A 22,537-nucleotide genomic window follows, 5' to 3' on the forward strand; every position below is an offset into this window, starting at 1 on the left:
GGTATTTTCTAAAAGTAGAATTATAGAGTTCAAGTAGGTTGCCAGAAAAAATATAGGGTACCCAGTTAAATGTGATTTTAGATAAGCAATGAGTAATATTTAATAAGTATGCCCCATGCTGTTTCTTAAACCTGGCAGTTCTAATCCAAAAGGCTTAATGTCTTTAAGCTTTTTGATACATTCTTCCAAATCACTTTTCAGAAAGATTTTACTCATTTATATTTTTATTGGCAGGGTTTGAGGTATTCTATCACATTACATCCTGATCAACAATAATCACTAAGACTAGAAAACAGCTTTACTAATTTCATAGGAGACAATGTTTTCCTGTCATTTTAGCATTTTGCATTTTTTTATTCAGTAGGAAGGCTAAATTTTTAGTTCATTAGTATTCATTCTGTATTATCTCTAAACTTGTGATCTTGTACCCTATCAGAAAGAAATTCATTCTCCATATATACATATTCAGATATGCAGTATTTTGCTACTATATTTAAATTATAAAAAATAACCCCAAATAGAAGATTCTTAAAGGATAGATTAAAAAATAGTTCTGAGGACTGGCCCATGGCTCACTTGGGAGACTGTGGTGCTGATAACACCAAGGCCACGGGATCAGATCCATATATAGGGATGGCTGGTTAGCTCACTTGGGAGAGCGTGGTGCTGACAACACCAAGTCAAGGGTTAAGATCCCTTTACCCGTCATCTTTTAAAAAAGAAAAAAAAAAGTTATTTTTTTTTCCCATACACTCTAGAGATCACCTTGAGCCCCTTGGGTAGACCTGCCCCACCCTCGTCTCATATTCTGTGCTCTTTTTTCGTATTAGGATTTTAGTTCTTTTCTTATGTATCTGAATGACATTTTATTAGTCCTATGCTTTATTTGTGGCATGCATTTTCCTCACTTTGTTTCTAAATGCTATTTATGGTACTTTTGAGGTATAGAATTTTAAGATTGTAATTAACTCCTTCAATCCTGTTTTGGTTTCTTCTTTTCCTTTTAGCCCTAGAAAGGCCTTTCCCAACCTCAGATCAGGTAACTATTCACCTGTATCTTCCTCCAGCAGGTTTATGGTTTGATTTTTATCTTATGGTTAATTCTAATTCATCAACAATATATTTTAGTGTATGCTGTGAAAAATGGGTCTGACTTTTCAAATATTTTTGGAAGTTTATTAAAAATATTTTTTGGAACTTTATTAAAAATATTTTTAATCCAAAAGCAATTAAAAATTGGTTTTTTGCAAGATGCATTGCAGAAAACAGCTTGCTTTCAGATTTGCAGATATGTTTTGGGGTTATTTACAATGGTTTGGGGAATGCCTTCCTTTGGAGAGAAGACTTCTCTAAAAGTTATTGCATTCATAAATCTTTTAGAGTAATTATGGCCATTAGCAACCTATGAACGGTGTACTTTTAGGGGGTCAGAAGTTCATATAAACATTGAGATGTGAGGGCTGGATGTTAAGGTTTTGATTCTGGACAGAGATAGCCTGTCTGTATTTTAGGTCTTGCAGACCTGAAGTGATGTTAACAATCTGGCTGTACACACATTCCACACTAGGTCTTATCTATGTGGAAATTGAATGTAGAGCAGTAAACAAACTTACTGAGTGTTTTAGATTGGTACTTTTAGTTAGAAGCCCTTGCTAGTCAAATTTTGATCTGTAGTGCAGCAGTTTGGTATCCCCTGTAGCAGTTTGTTATCCCCTATCAGCTTGTGAAAATGCAGAGTATTGGCCCCCACCCCATACCTACTGAACCATCCTCAGGTGATGCCTATGCAAACTAAAGTTTAAGGAGCACTGCTTTAAACCATAGAGACCCACTTGAATTATTTATTTAAAAAAAAAATCACATATGGATTCAGATTGGAGTTGGAGCTGGGAGGGCCATTTGAGGGCTTAGGCAGGACCAACCAGTGCTTTCTCATCCACAGCATCTGTGCATCCCTCGCCTGTTTACTCCCTTCTCCTCTGCGGACATGTTGACTTTGTCACGTACCTCACAGTTACTGCTTTGTCATAGCACTGGCCTGATGTGGTCCAGCTCTGCCTCATGACATCTCTATCAGTTGACATACTTTCTCCAGTAAAGCAATATCAACAGTAAAGAAGTTTGAATATCACTAACAAACAGTTCAGAGGATGGGCAGTGCCAGGGTTAAATCAGTGGCCCTGGGAGGACCTCAAGGGCAGCTCTGGCTCTTCCCATCCTTCTGCCCCACCATCCTCGGGGGATTGGCATTTCCTCAGGCATGTCCCCTAACAGTTGTGAGATGGCTGCTGGAGCTCCAGGCAATGTGTTTTCACATAGACATAACTACACGGCCATGTCCAGAAGTAGGCAAGTTTTTTTAAATCAGGATGGAAAGTCTTCCTCTGAAACCTTCCTGTAAACTTCCATTTAGTCCCAATGGCCAGGAATATTTGAGCGACATCCTTCAGGCCCACAAATAAATAAATAAATAAATAAATAATGTTATGTGCAAAGACATAGAAAATAAAAGCCTTTAATTTAAGCACAGTTGTGGATTAGCTGCCCTGGGGTCAGGTGTCCACCCAAGGGCCAGTCACCTGTGGCCAGAGAAGAAGGAGCATATGGCAGGAAATGTGGTCTTCCAGTGTTGCTGTTGCTCAGGCACGAAGGCATCTGTGATCCACAAGACAACTGGTTGCTGAAGTGGTGGGGATGAATGTCAGGGAGAGATTGATGTGTAGAATAGGACAGGTAGCAGGCTACTCTGGGCCCTCCCATTATGTGGTTTTTTAAATTTTTGTTTTGTTTTTTGTTTTTGGCAGCTGGCTGGTACAGGGATCCAAACTCTTGACCTTGGTGTTACACACTGTGTTCTAACCAACTGAGCTAAACAGCCAAAATGCCCCCCTCTTTCTGTCTTAAAGGGGAGGGAGTTTCTAGTCCTAGTGCAGCATAGTAGGCTGTTGTGTTTTCTTTTGAGTGGGGTTCATTCTTCCTCTGCTGTGTTCTTGAGCCCATAGAGAGATTAGCCAGCTGGATTCAATCGGGCTCTGCAGAGCTGGAGACAGCCAACTAGCTGGGGAGAGTAGACCCATCCTGGTGCAGAGTATTGATTAGTGTTCCAGGTCTTGGGTGATGCCCAAAAGGTACCAGAGTCAGCAGAGTCTCCAGATGGAGCAGCTATGGTGCTTGTCTAACAGCCTGGTACATATACCACCCTCATCTCCTACCAGCCAGTCTATCCTGGTGTTCAATACATTGGATATGGGCCATGGGGATCCTTGGTTCAAGATAATGTCAGGGAAAGGGAAGGCAAAACCAGCAGCAGCAGAATGAGGGCACATCAGGGCAGAGCACAGCATCCAGGGTGATGGGCAGTGGTTGGCAGAGACCCTGTAGAGGGGCTGTACTCTGGGCTCCCTTTGCAACTGGAGTACATGGAGCAGGCTTGGCCTCCCAGCAGGAGCCTAAGCCTTCCTTTGCAAGATTACAGGTGTCCTGGTCAGTGTGCTTAGGCAGGTGGAAACAAATTGAACCAGGGTGAGGTAGGAAGGAGCTAAAAGACCAGGGCTCTACCCTGCTTCTGCCACTGACTTGTATGTGTCTTCGGGTGAGCCTCTTCTCTCCTCTGAGATGCAGTTTCTCTATTGGAAATGACAGCCGATTTTCACAGTGTCTGCAAGATCAGGCCAAGCATTCTAATCTGGCAGTTTGTTATAGGGGCCATATTGAGTGGCCTTTTTGTAAGCACCAGCCTTTGCCTCCCTCAGTCCAGACCTCTTGGTTTCCAGAGTGGAGACAGGAGCCTCTCTAGGTGCTGCTGTGCCTGTGTCAGGGCTCAGAGATGAGGGCTGTTTTGAATGGGCAGCCTCTGTTGGGCCTGCTGGGCTGGGGAGCAAAGCTGCTTCTAGGGTATGTTCTCACTGCTGATATCCCACCAGTCAGTTCAGGTGCCCTCAGTTACCTTTTTAACTAGTCTCTCAAGGAACAAAAAAAGAGCCAGGCCCAGGAGGGAGCACAGCTACCCCACTCATCAGCTCCAAACCACCTTGTCACAGACGGCAGCTCCTCAAACAAAGCCCATGCATTCCTGCCAGATTCAGCTTGCAATCCTTCATTCCAGCCAAAGGGGTAAATCTGTTTACCATATAGAAAAGCCAGAGGGGCTGCAAAAAACGGTGGGGAGAAAAAGCTGTTTTATGAATTATAAAATATGAGCTTGAGTTTCTCTTGCCATGTGATTCATTTCTGTATCCATTCTCCACCCAGGACTGGGAACAAAAGACAGGTCTGGATATATCCGTGTTGAACATTTAACTTTGCAAGTTACAGACAGGAATTTTTTAGGAAAACCTTTTCTTCTGGATCTTCATTTTGATGGGGAAATTTGGTGCCTATTTTTCAAGGAAAAAAAAAGAGCCCACGTGAGCCATTTTCCACTGTGTTTCTTACCTCCCCCTGTGACAGGTGTGAACTTGAGTGAGAGCTGAGAAAGGAGTAGGTGTCAGCACTTTCCTGTGCTCAGCTCCCAAGGGACTCCTGTCCTGGGTAGGGGCATGGGCGATGGCTCTTTGTCCCTGTGCATTACCAGAAGAAGCCACTAGGTGGGAGTCAGGGACAAATGCTGGGAAGTCCAAATCCCGAAGAATAAGATCAGGGCTTTATATAAGAAAAATAGCTTTTTTTTTTTCTTTTTTAGGTTAGAAAGATGACATAAGCACCTACCATTACTGAAGCTTCTGGACAGTACACATGAGTCAGCTGGCAAAGAGTTTTTTTTCCTAATTTTTCTTGGAAACCAGTGGACAAAGGGCAAGCAGGGGAGGCCTCCACTGGAGTGGGGGAGAAGAGACAGGGTGGGCCGAGGGCTGCTCCTGAGAGCATAGACCTGACCTTCCATTGTGGATGGCAAAAAAACCTCTCTAAACTCCTTGACTCTGGTGCCTTTGGCTGGGACACTAGTAGGACGGCGCTCTCCCCTCCAGCAGGCTTGCCCTGGAGAAGCTTCCTGTGCCTTGGGGGATTTTCGAATGCATTTTTTCCTGGCACAACACTCTAGATTGGGGGCCTTCAGCCACTTCACATTTAGCAGTTTTAGTTTTCCTGGATTTTGATTTTTCTTTCCCCCGCTTGAAGTAAATTGTACCCTACTAAATTCTAGCGTCCTTTCAGACCTGACCTAAAGAGACATTTCAGTCCCTAAGAACCAATGTTTATAAATGACCAAGAATGTGCAAACACTGGTGAAAGAGCAAATAAATCCTTCCCCACTAAATTTGCTGCTCTAGATCGATGGTGCATGGTGGGTCATGTTGCCAGGTCAGCATAACTTGAGGTCTGAGCATGTAGACACTACTCACCCTCCATCCGCAAAGAAGGCCTGCCAGAGCCACACCGTGGCAGCCTTTGCCATTTCGGGCACCCAGGGAGGCAGGCTGTAGGGAATTTCCAGGTGAAATCGTGTGGTACCCTGTGTTTCTAGGAACTTCTGAAAGTGGTTTCCTAATTGCTTACTACTCCAAGTGTTTTCCAGGACTGGCAGTGTGAGCATCACCTGGATGCATTGTTAGTAATGCACAATCTAAGGCCCCATTCCCAACCTTCTGGATCAGAATATGCATTTCTACTAGAACCCTCCAGCCCAGGTGATTCATTATGGATGGGGAAGCATTGTCCTAACCCAGGGGTTAGTAAACGACGCCTGCATCTGGCCTGCTGCCTATTTCTTACACCCTGTCAGCTAAGAATGATTTTTATATTTTTCAACAATTGAAGAAAAATCGCAAGTCTATTTTGTGATGTGAAAATGATATAAAATTCAAATTTCAGTGTTCATAAATGAAGTTTTACTGGAACACAGCCGTGTTCATTGGTTTAGATGTTGGCTGTAGCTGCTTTTGCACTACAATAGCAGAGTCAAGTATAACAGAGATGTTATGGCCCACCAAGGCTAAAGTGTTTACCATTTGGCCCTTTACAGGAAGAGTCTGCCGACCCTTGTCCTAACACATTTTGGAAGTGAGTTCTCAGTGCTTGTGCACTGTGGGGGTGTGGGCTGCGGTGGCCAGGATGCTGCTTCGTGATCGGGACTTCTCTCCCACTGTATGGTACATCTATTGAACGACAAGCCTGTATAAGATTTATGAGAGGGTGTCCTGGCAGCTGTCTCCTGTGCCCAGGATGCAAGGGATAGGTCAGTGGAAAGGCATATGACCCATGAGCTCAGTCTGTAGTTCTGCCCAGTGAGATGCTGCTGACTCCTGGTAGCCAGCAGGGGTAAAACCTCAGGGACCTGCAATTCCAGCCAGGTGGGTGGCAATCCTCAGGTTCTCTTCTAGACCCTGGAATGGGGTGGGGGCAAGCTACAGTGGGTTCCCCAATTGTACACTCGGGTCTCTGAGCTGTGTGTTTACTCCCAGAACGCTCAGTTTCACAGTCTCCTGCCCTTTGCCCTCAGCTGGCTGCCTCATATTCCAAATACTAGTAAGTCAAGTCTGGTTGCAGGTGAGTGAAGTGCTTCCGGGAAGGCTGTCAGGGTGAACCCCCTTGTGGTTCCTGAGGACTTCTCTCTTCAGAGATGGGTCCAGTGGGTGCCTGAGACTCCACCTCACAGGAGCAGTGTACCAGAGGCAGGAAGCCCAGTGCCCCGCCCCCGATAATACGGGCAGCCTAAACCTTTGGCAGTGACTGCTTAGGCCAGATAAAGCCCAGGTTTCTAACCTTTTGGGGACTGATGGACCATTTTGATCTGACAAAAACTGTTTTCAGAGAAATATATTTATCTGTGTAAATGTTACTTTCTACATATTTTAGGAACATATTCAGGGGCTTATCTGATCCCCTGGAGCCCATCTGTGGACCACTGTGAGGCACCCTCGCCAGGATAGCCTGTTGGGCCTGGCTCCCCACCCCCCCCCCATGGTAAGGGAACTGTGACAGGGCCACTGCCCCAGGGGACTAGTGAGTGGAGCTTCTGAAACCATCACATCCTGCTCACCCCCATCTCTTTCGCTCCTGCCAGCCACACTCACATGCCCTGCTCCTAGATCTCTTCTATGGATTTTTGAGTTGAATTACAATATAAAATGTACTTTGGTGTTTAATAAAGGGAAAAAAAAAGGCTGAGCTAAGAATTGCCACTTGAGGATACCATAAAAATATGTCAAGAATTTAGCTGCAGCTTGTCTGGATTTCTCCCTCCCTCAGTCCCTCTTCTTTCCTTTTCTCTCCCCCTGCCCCACCCCAACTTTGTTCAACACAAGAGTTAAGCTAATAATAGATGAAATCAGCCCTGTCTTTTCCTTGTTGAGCTCAGCATCTTTACCCTGGGGAAACAGACTTTTAAGTCTCTATTTTCTCCAAGTAGAATTTTAGTCTTGCTTTGCTGGTCTTACCACCTGAGCCTCATTCTTTCATTCAAAGAATGTTTAAGTTCCCTACTGTATACCAAGTATTGTGCTAGGCACCCTGGCACAGAAATCAGGCACCCTCCTGCAGCCTGGTGCAGTAGACAGACATGTCACCCTTCAGCTGGGGTTCAGTACAGCAGGGCAAGTGGTGAAGCAGAAGAGAATGTGGGTACTCAGGAGGGGTAGAGGGACTGTACCTGAGCCACAGCTCTGTGGACAGGTGGGAGCTAGCAAGGCTGATGAGAAGCAGCCACAGTGGCCCCCCCTCACCCCCTCCTCTCTTCTACCAGAACCCAAAGGACGACACTGAGCTCCTTCAAGGAAAGCGGGGTCTTCTCCCATTCTGCAGGGACTGGGACTCTGCCCCGCCTCCCACCCACCCCCAGTCTCCCAAACCAGCTCTCCTGCATCTTCTTCTCTGGGGCCCCAGATGCACCTTTATTACATACTATGTGGTAATTCTTTGTTTACCCAGGGCAGGAAGTCAGTTTCATTTGCCTTGGATGCTGGGCAAATGTGTGTTGACTGAATGAATTTCTTTGACTTTCCCAGGCTTTTAGACAGAAAAAAGCAAACAAATCTACCTGTCCCCGCAACCTTAGGGATGTTTTCTACTGACACATCCTATCATAGTCTGGGCAGGGAACCTGGGCCAGATGGGTCCAGGCCATGTGGTGGAACTATGCCAGAGGTGAGGAAGAAGGGTCTAGAGCTCTGTGTGGGTAGCAGAGCCTGCTTCTCCCTGCTGGCCTCTATCTGGGTGTGTCTCCAGGAATTTACTCCTCCCTTATGCCAGCTGCTGGCCAGAGTTCTCCCCACTGCCTCTGCAATCTCCAGGCAGGCCAGCCTGTTGGGGGCTGTGCTGCCGGGTGTTGTTTCTGCCCTGCCTTTCTTTGGGGCCCTGCTCTGAGCCATGGTGAACTTGATGCCTTGCTGAGGGGCTGGCTGACACCGAGAAGAACCTTTTCTTCAGGCTAGATGCTCCAGGAAATCCCCTGGAGGGCACTGGGAATGCTCACGCAGTCACAAGATGTGCATCTGCAGGTCACTTACCACAGCAGGGCCCAGTACCTTTCCCCGTGACCACAGTTCCCACTGTACCCACATCAAACATCACTTTCGTAATCAGTGTCAGAGGCACACATGAAGGGCTGTGCGAGGAAGAAAAGCTGTTTTTAGGAGAGCTCTCAAAGAAGATGGGAGCAGGAGGAGGAGGTGGGAGTGGCATCTGGGGAGTGCTGGAGAGGCTACCCTGGAAAGCCAGCCTGTGACCACTGACAGGGAAACAGACATGGCTCCCCGCCTCTGCCAGCCTTTAAAGGCTTGTTCCTACCAGATCTGCTCCTTGAGTATCACAGAGACATTCGTGGAACAGCCTCACCCTTCCCACCTCCTTGGTTTCTAAAGCAGGTGGTCTACAGTGTGGGACAGCCAGGGACTTGACAAGCAGTAATCCACCCCCCCGCCCCCACCCCTGAATGTGGCCCCAGGGAGTCCTGTGGTGGTGGTGGCCAGAAAGTAGCCTGGAGCCAGACTCCCTGAGCCAGCAGCAGAGGTCTCTGAGGTTGCCACAGTTGGTCTCTGTGGATAGTGCCACCAGTGCCAGGGACAGCCAACGCCCTACACAGAGCCGGGTACACTGCAGGCCCAAGAACCCAGATGGGAGCTGGTTCTGAATCTGTTCTTTTTGGAAATGACGACTTTCCTCAGGGCACAGCCCGTGGCCCGCCTGGAAAAGGGGTAGGCGTGGGCTTCGGGGCGGGGGTCAGGCACTGTGTGGGAACCAGCAAGCTCCTCCAAGAGCAGCACTTATTTTTAGTCTTCTCCCCAGTCCCAAATAAACGGAGAGCAGCTGGGAGCCTGTGGGTAAATGCAGAGTGAAGCAGAGACAGGAAATCGGGGGCTCTGGTAATGATTTCCAGCCACTCCAGAAGGGGGAAGCCAGACAAGGAATTTTCTTCAGGACTGTTTCCCTCTGGCAGGCTCCGGTATTATCCCTGAGAAGAACGTTCCCGCGTTTGTGTGCGTGTGTGTGTGCGCGCGCAGCTCCTGTGCAAGGCTCTCTCTTCTCCCTCCACCTTTTTGTTAAGTTTGATTGCTCCACAGGGCTCTGAGTCCCAGTCCTGGTGCCTGTGTGTGTGTGTGTCTCTGTGTGTGGGGGTGGTAGGGGAGGACACTGGAGCAGCATGGTCTGGAACTGTTTAGGGAAAGGCTGAAGGACACAGGCCAGGGAAGTGGGGACATTTGAACACAGCTTTGGTATTCCTGAGGTGGGGAGGGGACAGAGGCAAGGAAGAGGAGAGAACTTGGCCTCTGGCCAGAAAAAGGGCTTTTTCAACCAAAGAATCTAACTGCTGACATGGGTGCCCAGCATGGATGGGGACATTGATGTTTACAAGCATTTCTCGTGGCTGAAGAGGGTAAGTGATTGGCTGTTTTGTCTGGGTCTCCGTGGAGACTTGAGTGTGGGGAGAGGCACTTTGGGGTGTTGTGTGCGTGTTGTAGGGGGAGGTGTTTGTCCGGCAAAGCCCTGTTGTGGCCAAGTTCTTCATGAGAATCTAATTATAGACACCAGGGGAGAAAACAGCCAGCTGTCTTTGTTTCTCCTCTGACATTCTGGTGAATGAGCCTCTGTACAGAAAGGCAAGAATGGAGTGAGCAAAGTTAGCTATTTTAAATTTGGCACTTAAACAGTCAGAGGTTCCTAGTGACCAGCAAAATATGTCTGGTGCTTTTCAGTTTGAGGACACGGAGGAAAATGCACTGAATTCGGAAGTTGTTTGACTCATTCTCAGCTCTGATGTTATCCTGTGTGGAGGGTACATCTGCTGTCAGCCAAATAAGCTTCTGCGTTGCTGGAGGAAGGCTCTCGGAGAGTTCTGTTTTGAATGGCCTGAAGCTGAGGGTTTGGGTTGCAAGTTGTTCATGCCCTTCCTTTAGGGGATGAGCTTGAGTGTGTGGTGTGAGCAAAGAATGAATGAACACTTTGGGGCTAGAGTGGCATCGTGCTCATACAGACCTCAGGCTCTCTGCTCTTTTGTGGCTGACTTTAAATCTGCTAAGATAGGTATGCATTTATTTTCAGAGGACTTTTAGGCTGCATGTTGTTCAGAGGCAGGAAGGGCAAAAGCAGCTGACAGATAAGAGATTTGACATTGTAACTGCAGAAGGACAGGAGGGCCAGAAAGTATCTGGCTTGGAAGGGACATGCAGGTCTGGGGACCCCAACTCCCAAACACTGGGCTGGCCAGCTTTTGTGCATGCCCTCTGTGGCACTCATTCAGCAAATATTGAGTTCTGGGTACTGAGTGTACAGTGGTGAGCAGAGTGGAACCAGTCTCTTGTGGATCTTCCATCTAATGCAGGAGGTGTAGGTTAAAGTGTCCCAGGAAATAAACTCTGGATTACACACAGATGAGGGCAGTGAGGAGGAACAACAGAAGGTTCAGGAAGACTTGATTGAGAAGGAGGGGTCAGGGAGCCCTCTTTGAGGAAATAACTCTTCACTGAAACCTGAAAGAGCAGTAGGAGTGAGTCAGGTGAAACAATGGGTGAGGAACATTCCATTTGCAGAGGGGATGGTATGTGCAAAGGTCCTGAAGCAAGAGGGAGTGGCGAGTTTCAGGACTGAGAGAAAGCCGGTGTGGCCGATCTTGATGGCAGGTAGAGGCAGGTGGATGCCAGATCACAGAGGATGGGGGAGGCCACAGTGAGGGTTGTGGGAGATGTGGTTTGTATGCTGGGGACTTGTATTGGGGAAGTGACATGGGATACATTCGTGGGTCCAATTTGTATTTTAAGAAAATTATTTTAGCTGTGATGTGGCATATGGTAAGCTACAGTGGGGAAAGTGAGGCAGCTGAGCACAATTATAGGGTTGGAGGACTTGTAGGGATCGAGTAGTACAAACCCATCATTTAACAAAGGCCAAGAGAGGCTAAGAACTTCATGGTCATTAGTGTCATAGCTGTTAGTGGTGCAGCCTGGTCTTGAACCCTGTTCTCCATCCTGTGGTCTAGTTCTCTTTCTTCATCTCTTCTGCCAAATATGTAGAAAATTATTCATTTAGAACCCAGCAGAAATCCTGGCTGTGCTCAGCCCTGCTTAGCTAGGGATGGGGGAATCGCAGCCACCAGAGCATCATGCCTAGATGATCACACATTTTGGTGAAGATTTGCATCATCTTAAGCTTTTAAAAAGCCTCACTGGGCCCTGTTTGCATATGACATGATCTTATACATAAAAAACCCTAAAGACTCTACAAAAAACAAAACAAAACAAAACTGTTAAAATAAACTAATTTAGTAAATAAACAAATTTAATAAAGTTACAGGACACAAAATCAACATACAAAAATCAGTTGTGGCCTTTTGGCCAGAACTGCAATCTTAAAAAAAAAAAAGCCTCACTGGGGAGATTCTGGGAAGAAATAGGTAAGAAGTTTATTTCCCGTCACTTAGTCTTTATTTCCCCATATCCAAAATGAGGCTTTTAACTAGTAGAAGGTTCTTCTAGCCATGGTGTGCCTGGGACCATCAGAGCTGTGTCTCAGCCCCCTGGGGCAGATGCTGCAACTTTGTACCCTGTCCAGGAGAAGTTCTGTCTGTGGAGGAACTAATTCTGCATGTCAGGCCCCTTCTTTCCTGAGACCCAGGGTGTGAGCTCTGACTCTTGTGGACAGTGGGAAACTCTAAGAAAGGAGACTTCAGAACCCCCCAGGATGACTCATAGAAAAACAGATATTTTTCTCTTTTAGAATTTTAAGGAGCATTAACAAAAAACAAAGCACAAAATGTTGGACGTGTTACAGGCTGTGTAATCACATTATTTTCTTGTTCTTTAAATGTACTGCCAGATTTCTTGTCTACTTAAGAAAAAAATTCCCTTTCATCCTGTGACCCTGATCGTGAGCCCCCCAGACTCACACTTAGTCTGAAAAAGAAAGCTCAGGCTCTTCAGCTTTCTTGGCTTTCAAGATCCTTTGCAACTTAGCTTCAACTTACCTTTTTAGATTTATATCTTTTATATCTACCCCAACGAGTACCCAAGAATACTCCCTTCCTTTTCTGAGCTTTTACCCTAGATGTTCTCTCTAATTCCTACCTACTTCATCTGGCTCCATCAAGCCCCTTCTTTACTATAAATCCTTTGCTGACCCCATCCCCCCTGTGGGCTCCTCCAGCCCGTGTCTCTAGCACTTCCTGTCTGCCCATGTCACCCACCCCTTTTCAGATGTTTCCTTAGGCTGAGATGTCTTGGGGAGCAGGTTTCCCTGAACCCATGTTTTTTTGGAGGTGGGAGGCACTGTCTTCTTCATTCCCCCGTGCAGAGGAAATGTCTTCTAGAAGAAGAGATGTCTGGGTGAGGTGTGACCTGGTGCACAGGTTAGTGGCCCTTTGACTAGTCCAAGAAGGTTATGCCTCTGGGCAAGGGGGGATGCCTATGTTCAAGGAGGAACAGAGTAGGATGAGAAATTTTTCTCAGAAGAGAAACATTGCTCTGGGGCCTGTGTGGGAAGGGATCATGTGTACCAGTATAGTTAAGAACATGCAGTTTGGAATGAGGCCTGGATTAGAATCCTGGCTTTGCCACATTTACCAGCTATGTGATATTAGGTCGATTACCTCAAAGGCCTAGCTTTCTTTCTCTGTAAAATAAGAAAGATAATAGTACCTGCCATACACAGGTTTTATAAGGGTTAAGTAAGATAATACTTATTAAATGCCTAGTGTAGTACCATGCATGTAGGAAACATTCAATAACATGTTTTCTATTAACTTTTATTGGCTTACCAGGAAGGGAGAAATTGAAAGAGGAACACGTGGGAGCAGGGTGGTTCTCTCCTAGCAATACATCTCAGGCTGTTCAGTCCTTAAGAGGCAGCTGTACCTAACCCACTGTAGGTAACCTGAGGCCCCATTGGCTGCTGGCTGTGGCCAGCTTGGCTGTGGTTGCTGAGTGAAGGCTGACCAGGCTGAACCTATTCTCCAGTTCATTCTCCTAGGGATAAGGTAATTCCTGCCACAAGTATCCAGAGGAACTCTCAGCCCCCTCAGCTACTTGGTTCCTGACTGACTCACAAACAGCTCACACCTGTCCTGTGTTGAGGTCAGTGTATCAACTCACACAGCCATCAAAGAGCCTCTAAAATTAGCTCCAACCAGGGTCTGTGGGGCTTACCCACTGCCGTCTGAGCAGTAGTTCATTTTCCCAGGAACAGAAATCCCAGCACTGTCAGCATCTTGACAATGCTCCCTAGCTTTCAGCACTCTCACTGTTTAAGCTGAATTCCAACCGAAAATCACAAAGAAAATGGAATCACCATGCAATTGGCTTGGGTTCTGCAGTAGAATGTGAAATGAACTCAAGTTGGTAATATGAGACTATTCTGTGTCATCTGGTGCTCAGATGGTTGATCCAGTAGCCTAGCCACTTGGGCCAGAAGAGCTGCAAAGGCAAATAGACACACAGGCATCCTAGCTCCAGACTCTGACTTGCATTCATGCTGGACTGTGGAGAATATTGGAGAAGTAGGCAGTAGCTTCTGTGAAAGCTCCTACTGGTTTACAACGTGGATCCTGGATCTAGACTCCTCGGTTCATATGTCATCTCTCTGTGACAATTTATTTCACCTTCCTAGGATTCAATTTCCTTGACTGTAAAATACGGATAAATAATTCAATACATGTAACGTGCTTAGAAAGCACTTCATAAGTATTAGCTATGGAGATGATAACATCAGCCACAACTGACAACCTCTGGTTACTCCAGAGATATCTACCCAACCTTGATTCTGAGCAGAGATGTTTTTCAAGCCCATGAGGAGGGCAACGGTGGGTATGGTTATTTAAGGGCGGTTCTAGCTGTCCTCAATTTCCTGTAGGTACCTCCCATTTCTAGCCAACACACCCAAAATGCCAGCCCATCCTGTTTCCCAGTATAATTTAGGAGCTAAGATTTTGCCATCTCTAATCCCTACCACCTGTGACTCCTGTCTGCCAGCTCCTTGAAGAGAGGCCCTTGGGCCTCCTTTACACAGTGGGGTTTAATGAAGTGGCATCACACCAGGGTCATTTGTTGAGTAGTTCATGGGTCCTGCAGAGGAGCACAGCAATTGGCAGTTTTTTGGGCTGGCAACAGCACTTGGGAATCCTTTAACTCATTCCTGCATTCTAGTCTCTATGATCCTCTGTAGTAACCCTTCCACAATTTTCCATTTGTCTCCAACCTTATACTCTCCTCTCAACTGATTTCCCTACATACTTCATTAAAAAAAGCCAAACTTAGGTGAATCTCTCATTTTTCCTCCCCTCCACCATGAAATGTAACTGTGTTCACAGCTATCACTTTTCAACTTACTCCTGTTTCACTGGCTACAAGTCTCTTCTTTCAGCCAAGGTTATCCTAGTATCATGTTCTCTTAACCCAACCCTGTTCCAGCTCCTCTTGTTCCTCTGATTGTTTCTTCTTTCAGTTCCTTTCTGCCTACGTGTCCCTTGCCCTTTGCAGAAAGTGCTTCTTCTCAATTCTTAGGGAAAAAACAAAACTATCTTTGACTTTGTGCTGCCTAATAACTTACCTTCCTTTCACCGTTAGGATTCCTGAAAGAGTAGCCTTAAAAGCTCACCATCTCTATTCCTTCCTGGTCACTCCCAAACCCACTGCACACTGGCTTTGTCCCTACAGTCATCTTTAAAATTTCTTCTATAAAGATGTTCTTGCTGCCTCTAGTTCTCAAGTAACCTTTTCTATCAACTGTCCCCTGAATTCATTCCCACTTGGGAATTTTTCAGGGTTAATAGCATTCTTGTGACCAAAAGAGCATCTCTTCACTCTACCCCTTGCTTAATTCTTCATTCTCCAGCTATGGATCTTTTATGCCTGTTTGATTGCTGGTTCCTCATGTGGAAGATTTAGGTAGTCTGAGAGGCACTAGGAAGTTAACACTAATGTCTCCAGACAAGCTAAAACAGTCACAGAGCCAACTCCACCCTCACTCCAGCATCCAGTACTGCTGCTGTTTCTCTGAAGATGTTTTCAATAATAATGAATCAGTACATCTGTTGAAGTTGGCAAGATGAGGAAAAGTCTTCCGAGAGTTTTCTTCCTTTACTCTCCTCCTGGCTTTAACATCATCCCTTCACAGGACACCAGCACATTTACAAATACCACTTCTACAGCCCAGTGCTCTAAGTTCCTTATGTATCCAGCCACCTGTTAAAGATAATCTAGCAGGCTATAATTTTGTCAAGGTTTAAGCTTAGCCAAGGCTATAACTTTGGAGAAAGATATTGGCAAATCAGATGTGTTACTCTCTAATCTAAGTCCTAACTGATCTTCCTAGGGAGCTAGATTTGGAGTGAGAGTAACACACCTGATTTGCACTCCATTCACACTGATTCACTCTGTTTACACTGCATTTGGAAGAAACTTCTTTAACTCTGTTGAAGCCTTGACAGTTGGCTTGACAGTCCTTCATCTAGAAAAAGTAGAACCGATCCTGGGAACAGTTGGGTTTATAATAACTGCTAGAAAGTCCTAAAACTCCTTAGCCAAAGAATGCAGGGGAAGTTTTTCTATTTACAAGCACTTGCCTACACTCATAATCCTTGGATCTCTTGGTGGTGGGTAACCTGAGTCATGTAACAGGAATTGACTGTACCCACTGTGATCCATTTACTTTTATTTATTTACTTTAGTCCCCTTATTTTTAAGGTTTATGTTTTTGAAGTTTCTAAAAGGCTTGCATGTGAGTGGTGCTTCTGAGCTTGAGATATACAGCCTTAGTGATTTTGACTTCTGCCCTGAAGCTCTGTACCTGGCAGCCATGGCTCACTTGCAGTTGGTTTTCTGGGTTTGATAAGATCTCTTTGACCAGGCAGCCTGTAAATACCACATATTTTCTTTTTCTTTCTCATTCAGCTAAAAACACATGTCATCTAAGCGGCTAAAAAAGGGAGAACCTTTCTAAGATTTATCTAGGGCCAGGCTTACCCAGTGTGTTGTGTTCAAAAATCTCAGCATATTTACAGTCAAAGAGCCACTATATAATTTAACATGCTCTGACCAGTTGGGACATTGTGTATACTGTGGCCAGAATCCTGAAGGAACTGGAATCTATAGTTTATTGGAAGCACTGAAGGAAATGTGACTTTTTACCTGGCCAAGACAACAGACATTGATATCAAAAAAGGAGGGCAGATGTATTTTGAGGACTCCAAGGAAGGAGCTCTGAGAAGTAACTGTTGGCTCTGAAAACCAGCATGGTGGCTAGAGCTGTCACACTGGGGAGCTGACTTAGGATTTTCCCACACTTCTTACTTGCATACCAAATGACACCCCCATTGTGACTTCTCCGTTGCCCCATTTTTCTGCTCTGGAACCAACTCTTTCCCCAAGTGCAGTGAAGTGCAGTGTTGACAGGAGGTCTCCTGGGATGTGCCAGTCAGGGAATGCTGCAACTAACCTCGCTAGCATCCCTGAGAGTATGTCAGAGCATACATGAAGGGGGAGCCAGGCTATAAAGGAGTCTCACTCCTTGGGATTCTGCATTGTCCCCAGCTGTGGCATCAAGCACCACATCCCATCCAGAACTCTATGGAGAGCCTAATGTGGCTTTCCCTTGGTCAACCTCCAGTGGAGGAGCCAGACCAGGAGTGAGCGATCAACATGGGATCTGACCAGCAGCTACAGTCAGAGAGTGATGGCCTTGAGGAGGCTGCCCTGGTTGATTTGCCTGGAAAGCTCATGATTAACTTAAATTTGACCTAATTTCTAGACTGGAGCAGAAACAGAAATTTCAGTGTTTATGATTGGTCATTTCCAGCTATTGGATTTCTCAATGTACTTATTATAAACATGTATATAGTACATAGTACTTACAGTATGTAGTAAAACACTTGTAAGGAGGAAAAAATTGTGACCATGAGGATGTGACCCAAAACATGGGCATCTTTTCAGGGACAGTGGAAAAGTGAGTACATCTTTACCTGTGTGTGCCAAAGTTATGATTCCTGGGCTTTTAGCAACAGTGGGTTCTGTACTGTCATTTAGGCTTTTTTTTTTTCCCTTTCCAGCCTAAAAATATTTTGGTTATTGTTCTCTTGGGTTGTTTGTACAGATCTTTATAAATATTTCTTAGGTGTCTTGATCAGAAATATTGTCTCTTTTGTTCTCTTGCATAAAAAGAGTGAGTTAATTAAAACTTTCAGTAGAAGAGATGAACTGCCTGTAAATAGACTTTGGCCTTTTAGCTTAAATGAAGCTGTTTAAATGATTTCCATAAAGCATCCTGCTATAAAGAGCATTGTGTACTTTTATTCCCATGTGCTTTCATGTCTGTTGACCTCACTGCTCCTCTCTGTTGCTCTGTAAGGTATTGAGAGGATGGGAAGCCTGAGATTACACATAGTTATGTGCAGCCCTGGCCTCCTAATCATTCCTGGTTTGTCCTCTTTATGTGGCGAAGGCTGCCCCTTGGGGAAGAGAATGCTGTAGGAATTCTGTAAATGCATGTGGAACCTCCCCAACAAAGTCTCCAGGAATCCACTGACTTGAAGTCCAGCTGAGCAGAGAGTGGGGAACAGGGAACCTGGAGCTCTTAGCCTCCATCTCCCAGGCCTGGCATTTGTGCAGCCGTGTGTGACATGTAATTCTTTCCACATAACTTCTTAAAGAAGTTAGATAGGAAATGTTCTTATTTTCCCTTCATTTTTTCATTTTCCCTTTCATCCTTACATTTTTTAGACTTTAGCCCCTGTTTATTTCTTGTTTTGTTTTAGCTTATTTATTCTTATCCCACATCCTCCCCCACCTTCTGTCCCCGTTGATGTCTGTGGGCCTTTCTTCACTTGTGTTCATCCCCTGTCTTAACCTTCTTGCTCTGTGTGGGGAATAAGAATGGAGGGAAACAGGTGATGGAGAGAAAGCCATTCATTCCACACATAAAGGAGACTGGAGCTCTTTTTATTCTAGTACATCCCACGCAGACACACCCTATGCCACAAAGTAGATCCCCGTCCCTCCCCCATGAGCCCTTGATGTTAATCCTGGTATTAACTATAGTTGGCTTAGAAGTGACAAACCTGTCTTAAAAATTGCCAGTTCAAGCAAATCAAGCAATGATAGGCAGATTCCTTTGTAATTCAGTACTATATCCAAATAGGAGGAATACTTTCTTGGAAGATTACTTCCAAAGGAGTAAATTTTGGTCATTTGGTCACCCTTTAAGACAAATGTGTTAGCCAGAACTTTTGGTTGCAAATAACAGAAACTCAGTTCAAACTAGTCTAGACCAAGAGGGGACCAATGGGAAGGGCAGGGATATATCTCTGCCTTTAGACAGCATGAACCAGGGACGAGAATGCCACCAGTCTCCTTGTTGCCTTTTGTTTGCTTTTTTGTGCATGTTGGCTTCACAGCTGATTCCTGGTGCAGATCAGCTTCTTCCACATGGAGGAAGACATGGCCACTGACAACCTCAGAACCATCTAGCACCACCACTACCATGCTGTGCTCCCAAGTTTAAAAATTCAGAGGAAGGATTCCAACCAGCCAAGCTTGGCTCAGGTGATGGGGAGATGAGGATATCTCTAAGAAGATAGCGGCCCTCACTTGTGCCACGTGATTACAGTAAAGATGATGATCCAGCCTGCTCTGGACAGACAATGGGGGAAACTGATTGGGGTTCTCTGCAATTCATGATAAGGTGTCCTTTTGGGGCCTTAAATATCCCTTGATAATCTCATCACTAATTAAAATGCAGTGTCCTCCAAAATGTGGAAACCTACTTTATTTCTTGAGTCTGCCGGCATCCAGCTCTCTGTGCATGAGGAAATTATCAAGAGTAAATTCCTTACTGGACCAAGGTAGAGGTGGAAGAGGTGGGGGCAGGACTCAGTTTAGACTAGGCTATTGTCTTTGTATAGGCCAAACTGCCCTTTATGTAGATCCTGTCCCTGCTGGAATCTTGCTGGTCAGTCCTATCCCTCCTGGCTACACAAAGTCCACTGTCCCTCCTCTCCTAATTGCTGAGGCTGATTGACTATCATGATTAACTTTAGGAGCCCCAACCATAGAAAACCCTGTACAGCTGCTACATCTTCCTGAAGCCTCTCCCACTTAAGGATGGCTTAGAAAATAGGTCCACCTTAGGCTGTTGATTGCTTGATCTGTGTATTAGGCCTGCCCAGCTCCAGCAGTGATAGCAATTCGGGTCTTGTAGAAACAGACCCATAAGCTGTGAGAGTCAGGGAGCTGAGTTGTCACTGGAACATCACTCTCAAGGCCTGGGGAAGACCTTCATATGACAACTCTAAGCTATGCTTTATATTTGCCTCCAAGAGATCTAGGTTTTAGAGGATGGATTCCTTCTATCTAAGACTTTGCCCAGCCTCTTGAGAGTAAAGGTTTGATAGAGACGAAGGTGGTTTGGCTTCAATAATCTTGGCTACAGATTCCAAGTTCTTGACAATATATATTCAAGAAGACCTCGTCCTGATTCAGCTCTGCAGTACACAAGAGACAGTGTGTTTCACTGTGGCATTCTTCAATCAAAATGCAAGAGGATATGGAAATATCAGTCTGAAATTGATGTTTCACTTCCATAGTATAAACAGATCATTTGGCCCTCACAATATTTTTAGGTAACTAGCCTGAATTATAGTAATAGGAACAGTTCTGATAATGAAAAGTTTGGGTAAGAAGATTGAGATTTGCCTCTGTAACATTTGTAGCAGTAGCCATCAGAACAAAAGAGGAGAAAATTTGATCAAATATATGTGTAACAAAGCTTAGTATATCAGTGGTCCATCAGACAGGTCTAGCCTAGGGGCCAACATCATTGGTTGAGTAAAACTTTTCACTTTCTTATTTATATTCATCCATGGGATGAGTTGTCCTTAACAGGATGCTGTCCTTTAAATTCACTTGCCATTCCAGAGAGGAATAGAAAGTTAGCATGTAGTCTCCTTCAAACCTCTATTTGACTTTCTTCTCAGTGGAACATGGGCATGGTTCTCTCAGTCTGACTTTATGTATGGAGAGCTGGGCAACTGCTCTATCACTGATTTATCTAACAGAGAATATGGACAGAGCTTTCAGACTTCCCAAACCTGGAATCATGCAGGGACCCAGTTGTATGATCCCAGTATTGATCCAAGTCGTCTATTACAATTCCACTATTAGAATTAAAGTAGGTGTATTCTCTGATAAAACAAGCTTTTGTAAAGACAAACAAAACAAAACTGTCTGAAATGTCTTTTATTTCTGAATAAATTGGAATGACATTTTAAGAACCACATGACTTTTTATGCCCTGATGATGCAGCCACTTTATAATGCAAAAATGACACGATTGAACCTGTTTTCCGATTACTAGAATAAGGAGTGTACATATTCACCCAAACTCAAATCCTTACCTTTGCCTGATGAATATTGTCATTCAACAAAATGATTCTAGAATAATCCTCCTCTTGGCCCTGTTCTCAGGTGCCTTCAAGTTTCTTCTCCAGGTGGAGGTGGCATTTGATCCTGGCCTGTGCCCTTCTGAACGACTGCAGTTTTCTTAAGAAGATGCCAGTCTTATCTAGATCATGAAAACATATGGCTCTGCACTTCACCAAAAGCAAAGGATGGCGACACTGCAGACTTCTGTCTGGAACATTACCTCTGCTTCACTGCTGTTTAATACTTTTCAAAGGCATGCTAGAGATTTTGGAGGACTTATATGAGAGGATGGTCCTTTTACCTCTAGAACAATGATTTGGGGAGGGGAGGGACCTCTGCGGTGAACACCACTGCCCTTTGGGCCATTGTGACCACTGGAAGAGGACTGGCCCCTCAAGTCTATTGTAGGAGGGAAAAATACCAGAAACCACTGTTCTAGGTACTCAAATGGTGCTTCTAGTTTTAAAATATATTTTAACTACTCAACAAAATAAACGTTTTTGTAAGAAACTCAAACATTTTGGCTAAAGTCCCCCCTAGACCACACTTCCCACCTCCAACCTCCTATAGCCTGGACCCTTCCCCAGAAGAGAGAACACTATTGAGGGGTTGCTATGTAACCTTCCAGACACTTTTTCTGTTTATTTTCGTACATATGTAAATAACTGTGGAGTTGTATTATTTTCTAGTATCACACTGATTCTTTTGTATCTTGCTTTTTTCACTATCAGATATATCTTATATTTCTATGATGGTCCATAAATATCTATTTCATGTTTTAAAATGCTACAAATTATCTATAATACAGATGAACCGCATTTTATTTAGCTGCTTCACTATTAATAGACATTTAAGTTCAGACAGCATTTTAAAATCTTGTTTTAGGTGAATTCTCATACAACCCCAATATATAAAACAAAATTTGTACTTGATCTGCCTCTCTATATACAGCAACAGAAAACAAACTGTAAGAAAGCTGTAACAACAGAAAGCACACTAATTTACTGCATAGTAACTTTGGCAAATTATCCATATACTCTGTGCCTCAGATCCTTTATTTGTAAAATGAGGTTAAGAATAGTACCCATTCCACAGGGTTGCAGGAAAGATTAACTGAGTTAACGCACATAAAGTGCTCTAAACAGTGCATGGCACGTGTTGAGCTTACATAAGTGCTTGCCATGTGTTTATAGCACTGTTCTTGGACTATTTTGTTTTTGTTTTTTGTTTTTTTTGACTGGTAAGGGGATGCAACCCTCGGCACGGTGTGGTCCACACCACGCTCAGCCAGTGAGCGCACCGGCCATCCCTATATATAGGATCCGAACCCACGGCCTTGGCACTCGCAGTGCCGCACTCTCCCGAGTGAGACACAGGGCCAGCCCTTCTTGGACTATTTTGTATTAATCTCTGTAGAATTTCTTTGGCCTTTGGACCATATTACCCATTAGCCTTTGACCTGTTTTGAGGACATCACACAAAAGCAGTGAGTTGTACTGGGCTCTGTTTACTATAAAAACATCGTCATGGATGTTGTTTATCCCATTACACAAAGTCTCTCTCTAAAAACGAGTTTCTCCCTTGCATGGAATATTTATGCTTCTCCTAGGCAGTCAATCTGATTTTGCCATTCTGATCCATGCATCTTTTAACTGGTCGTGCTCCTATTTTTCCATTGCTGCTAGAGTGGATCCAGATTTT

General features: G+C 44.8%; 1 protein-coding gene across 13 annotated transcripts in view; it reads left to right on the top strand.

Moving 5' to 3' along the window:
* PPFIBP2 (PPFIA binding protein 2) overlaps positions 1-22,537 on the top strand; it is a 144,867-nt gene that overhangs the window by 58,619 nt on the left and 63,711 nt on the right. For 2 of the 13 annotated variants that reach the window (XM_063092544.1, XM_063092547.1), the window contains exon 1: positions 8,985-9,131. The exons of 9 other annotated variants lie outside the window; for them this stretch is intronic. In XM_063092544.1, the coding sequence (XP_062948614.1) occupies positions 9,051-9,131 (81 nt within the window). In that variant the 5' untranslated portion in view covers positions 8,985-9,050. Of the gene's footprint in view, positions 1-8,984; positions 9,132-9,540; positions 9,812-22,537 lie in introns of those variants that run through there. 2 more of the 13 variants (XM_063092546.1, XM_063092548.1) reach the window with 1 other exon arrangement.

The sequence above is a fragment of the Cynocephalus volans genome, chromosome 4 (assembly GCF_027409185.1).
Source record: "Cynocephalus volans isolate mCynVol1 chromosome 4, mCynVol1.pri, whole genome shotgun sequence".
NCBI classification, from domain to species: domain Eukaryota; kingdom Metazoa; phylum Chordata; class Mammalia; order Dermoptera; family Cynocephalidae; genus Cynocephalus; species Cynocephalus volans.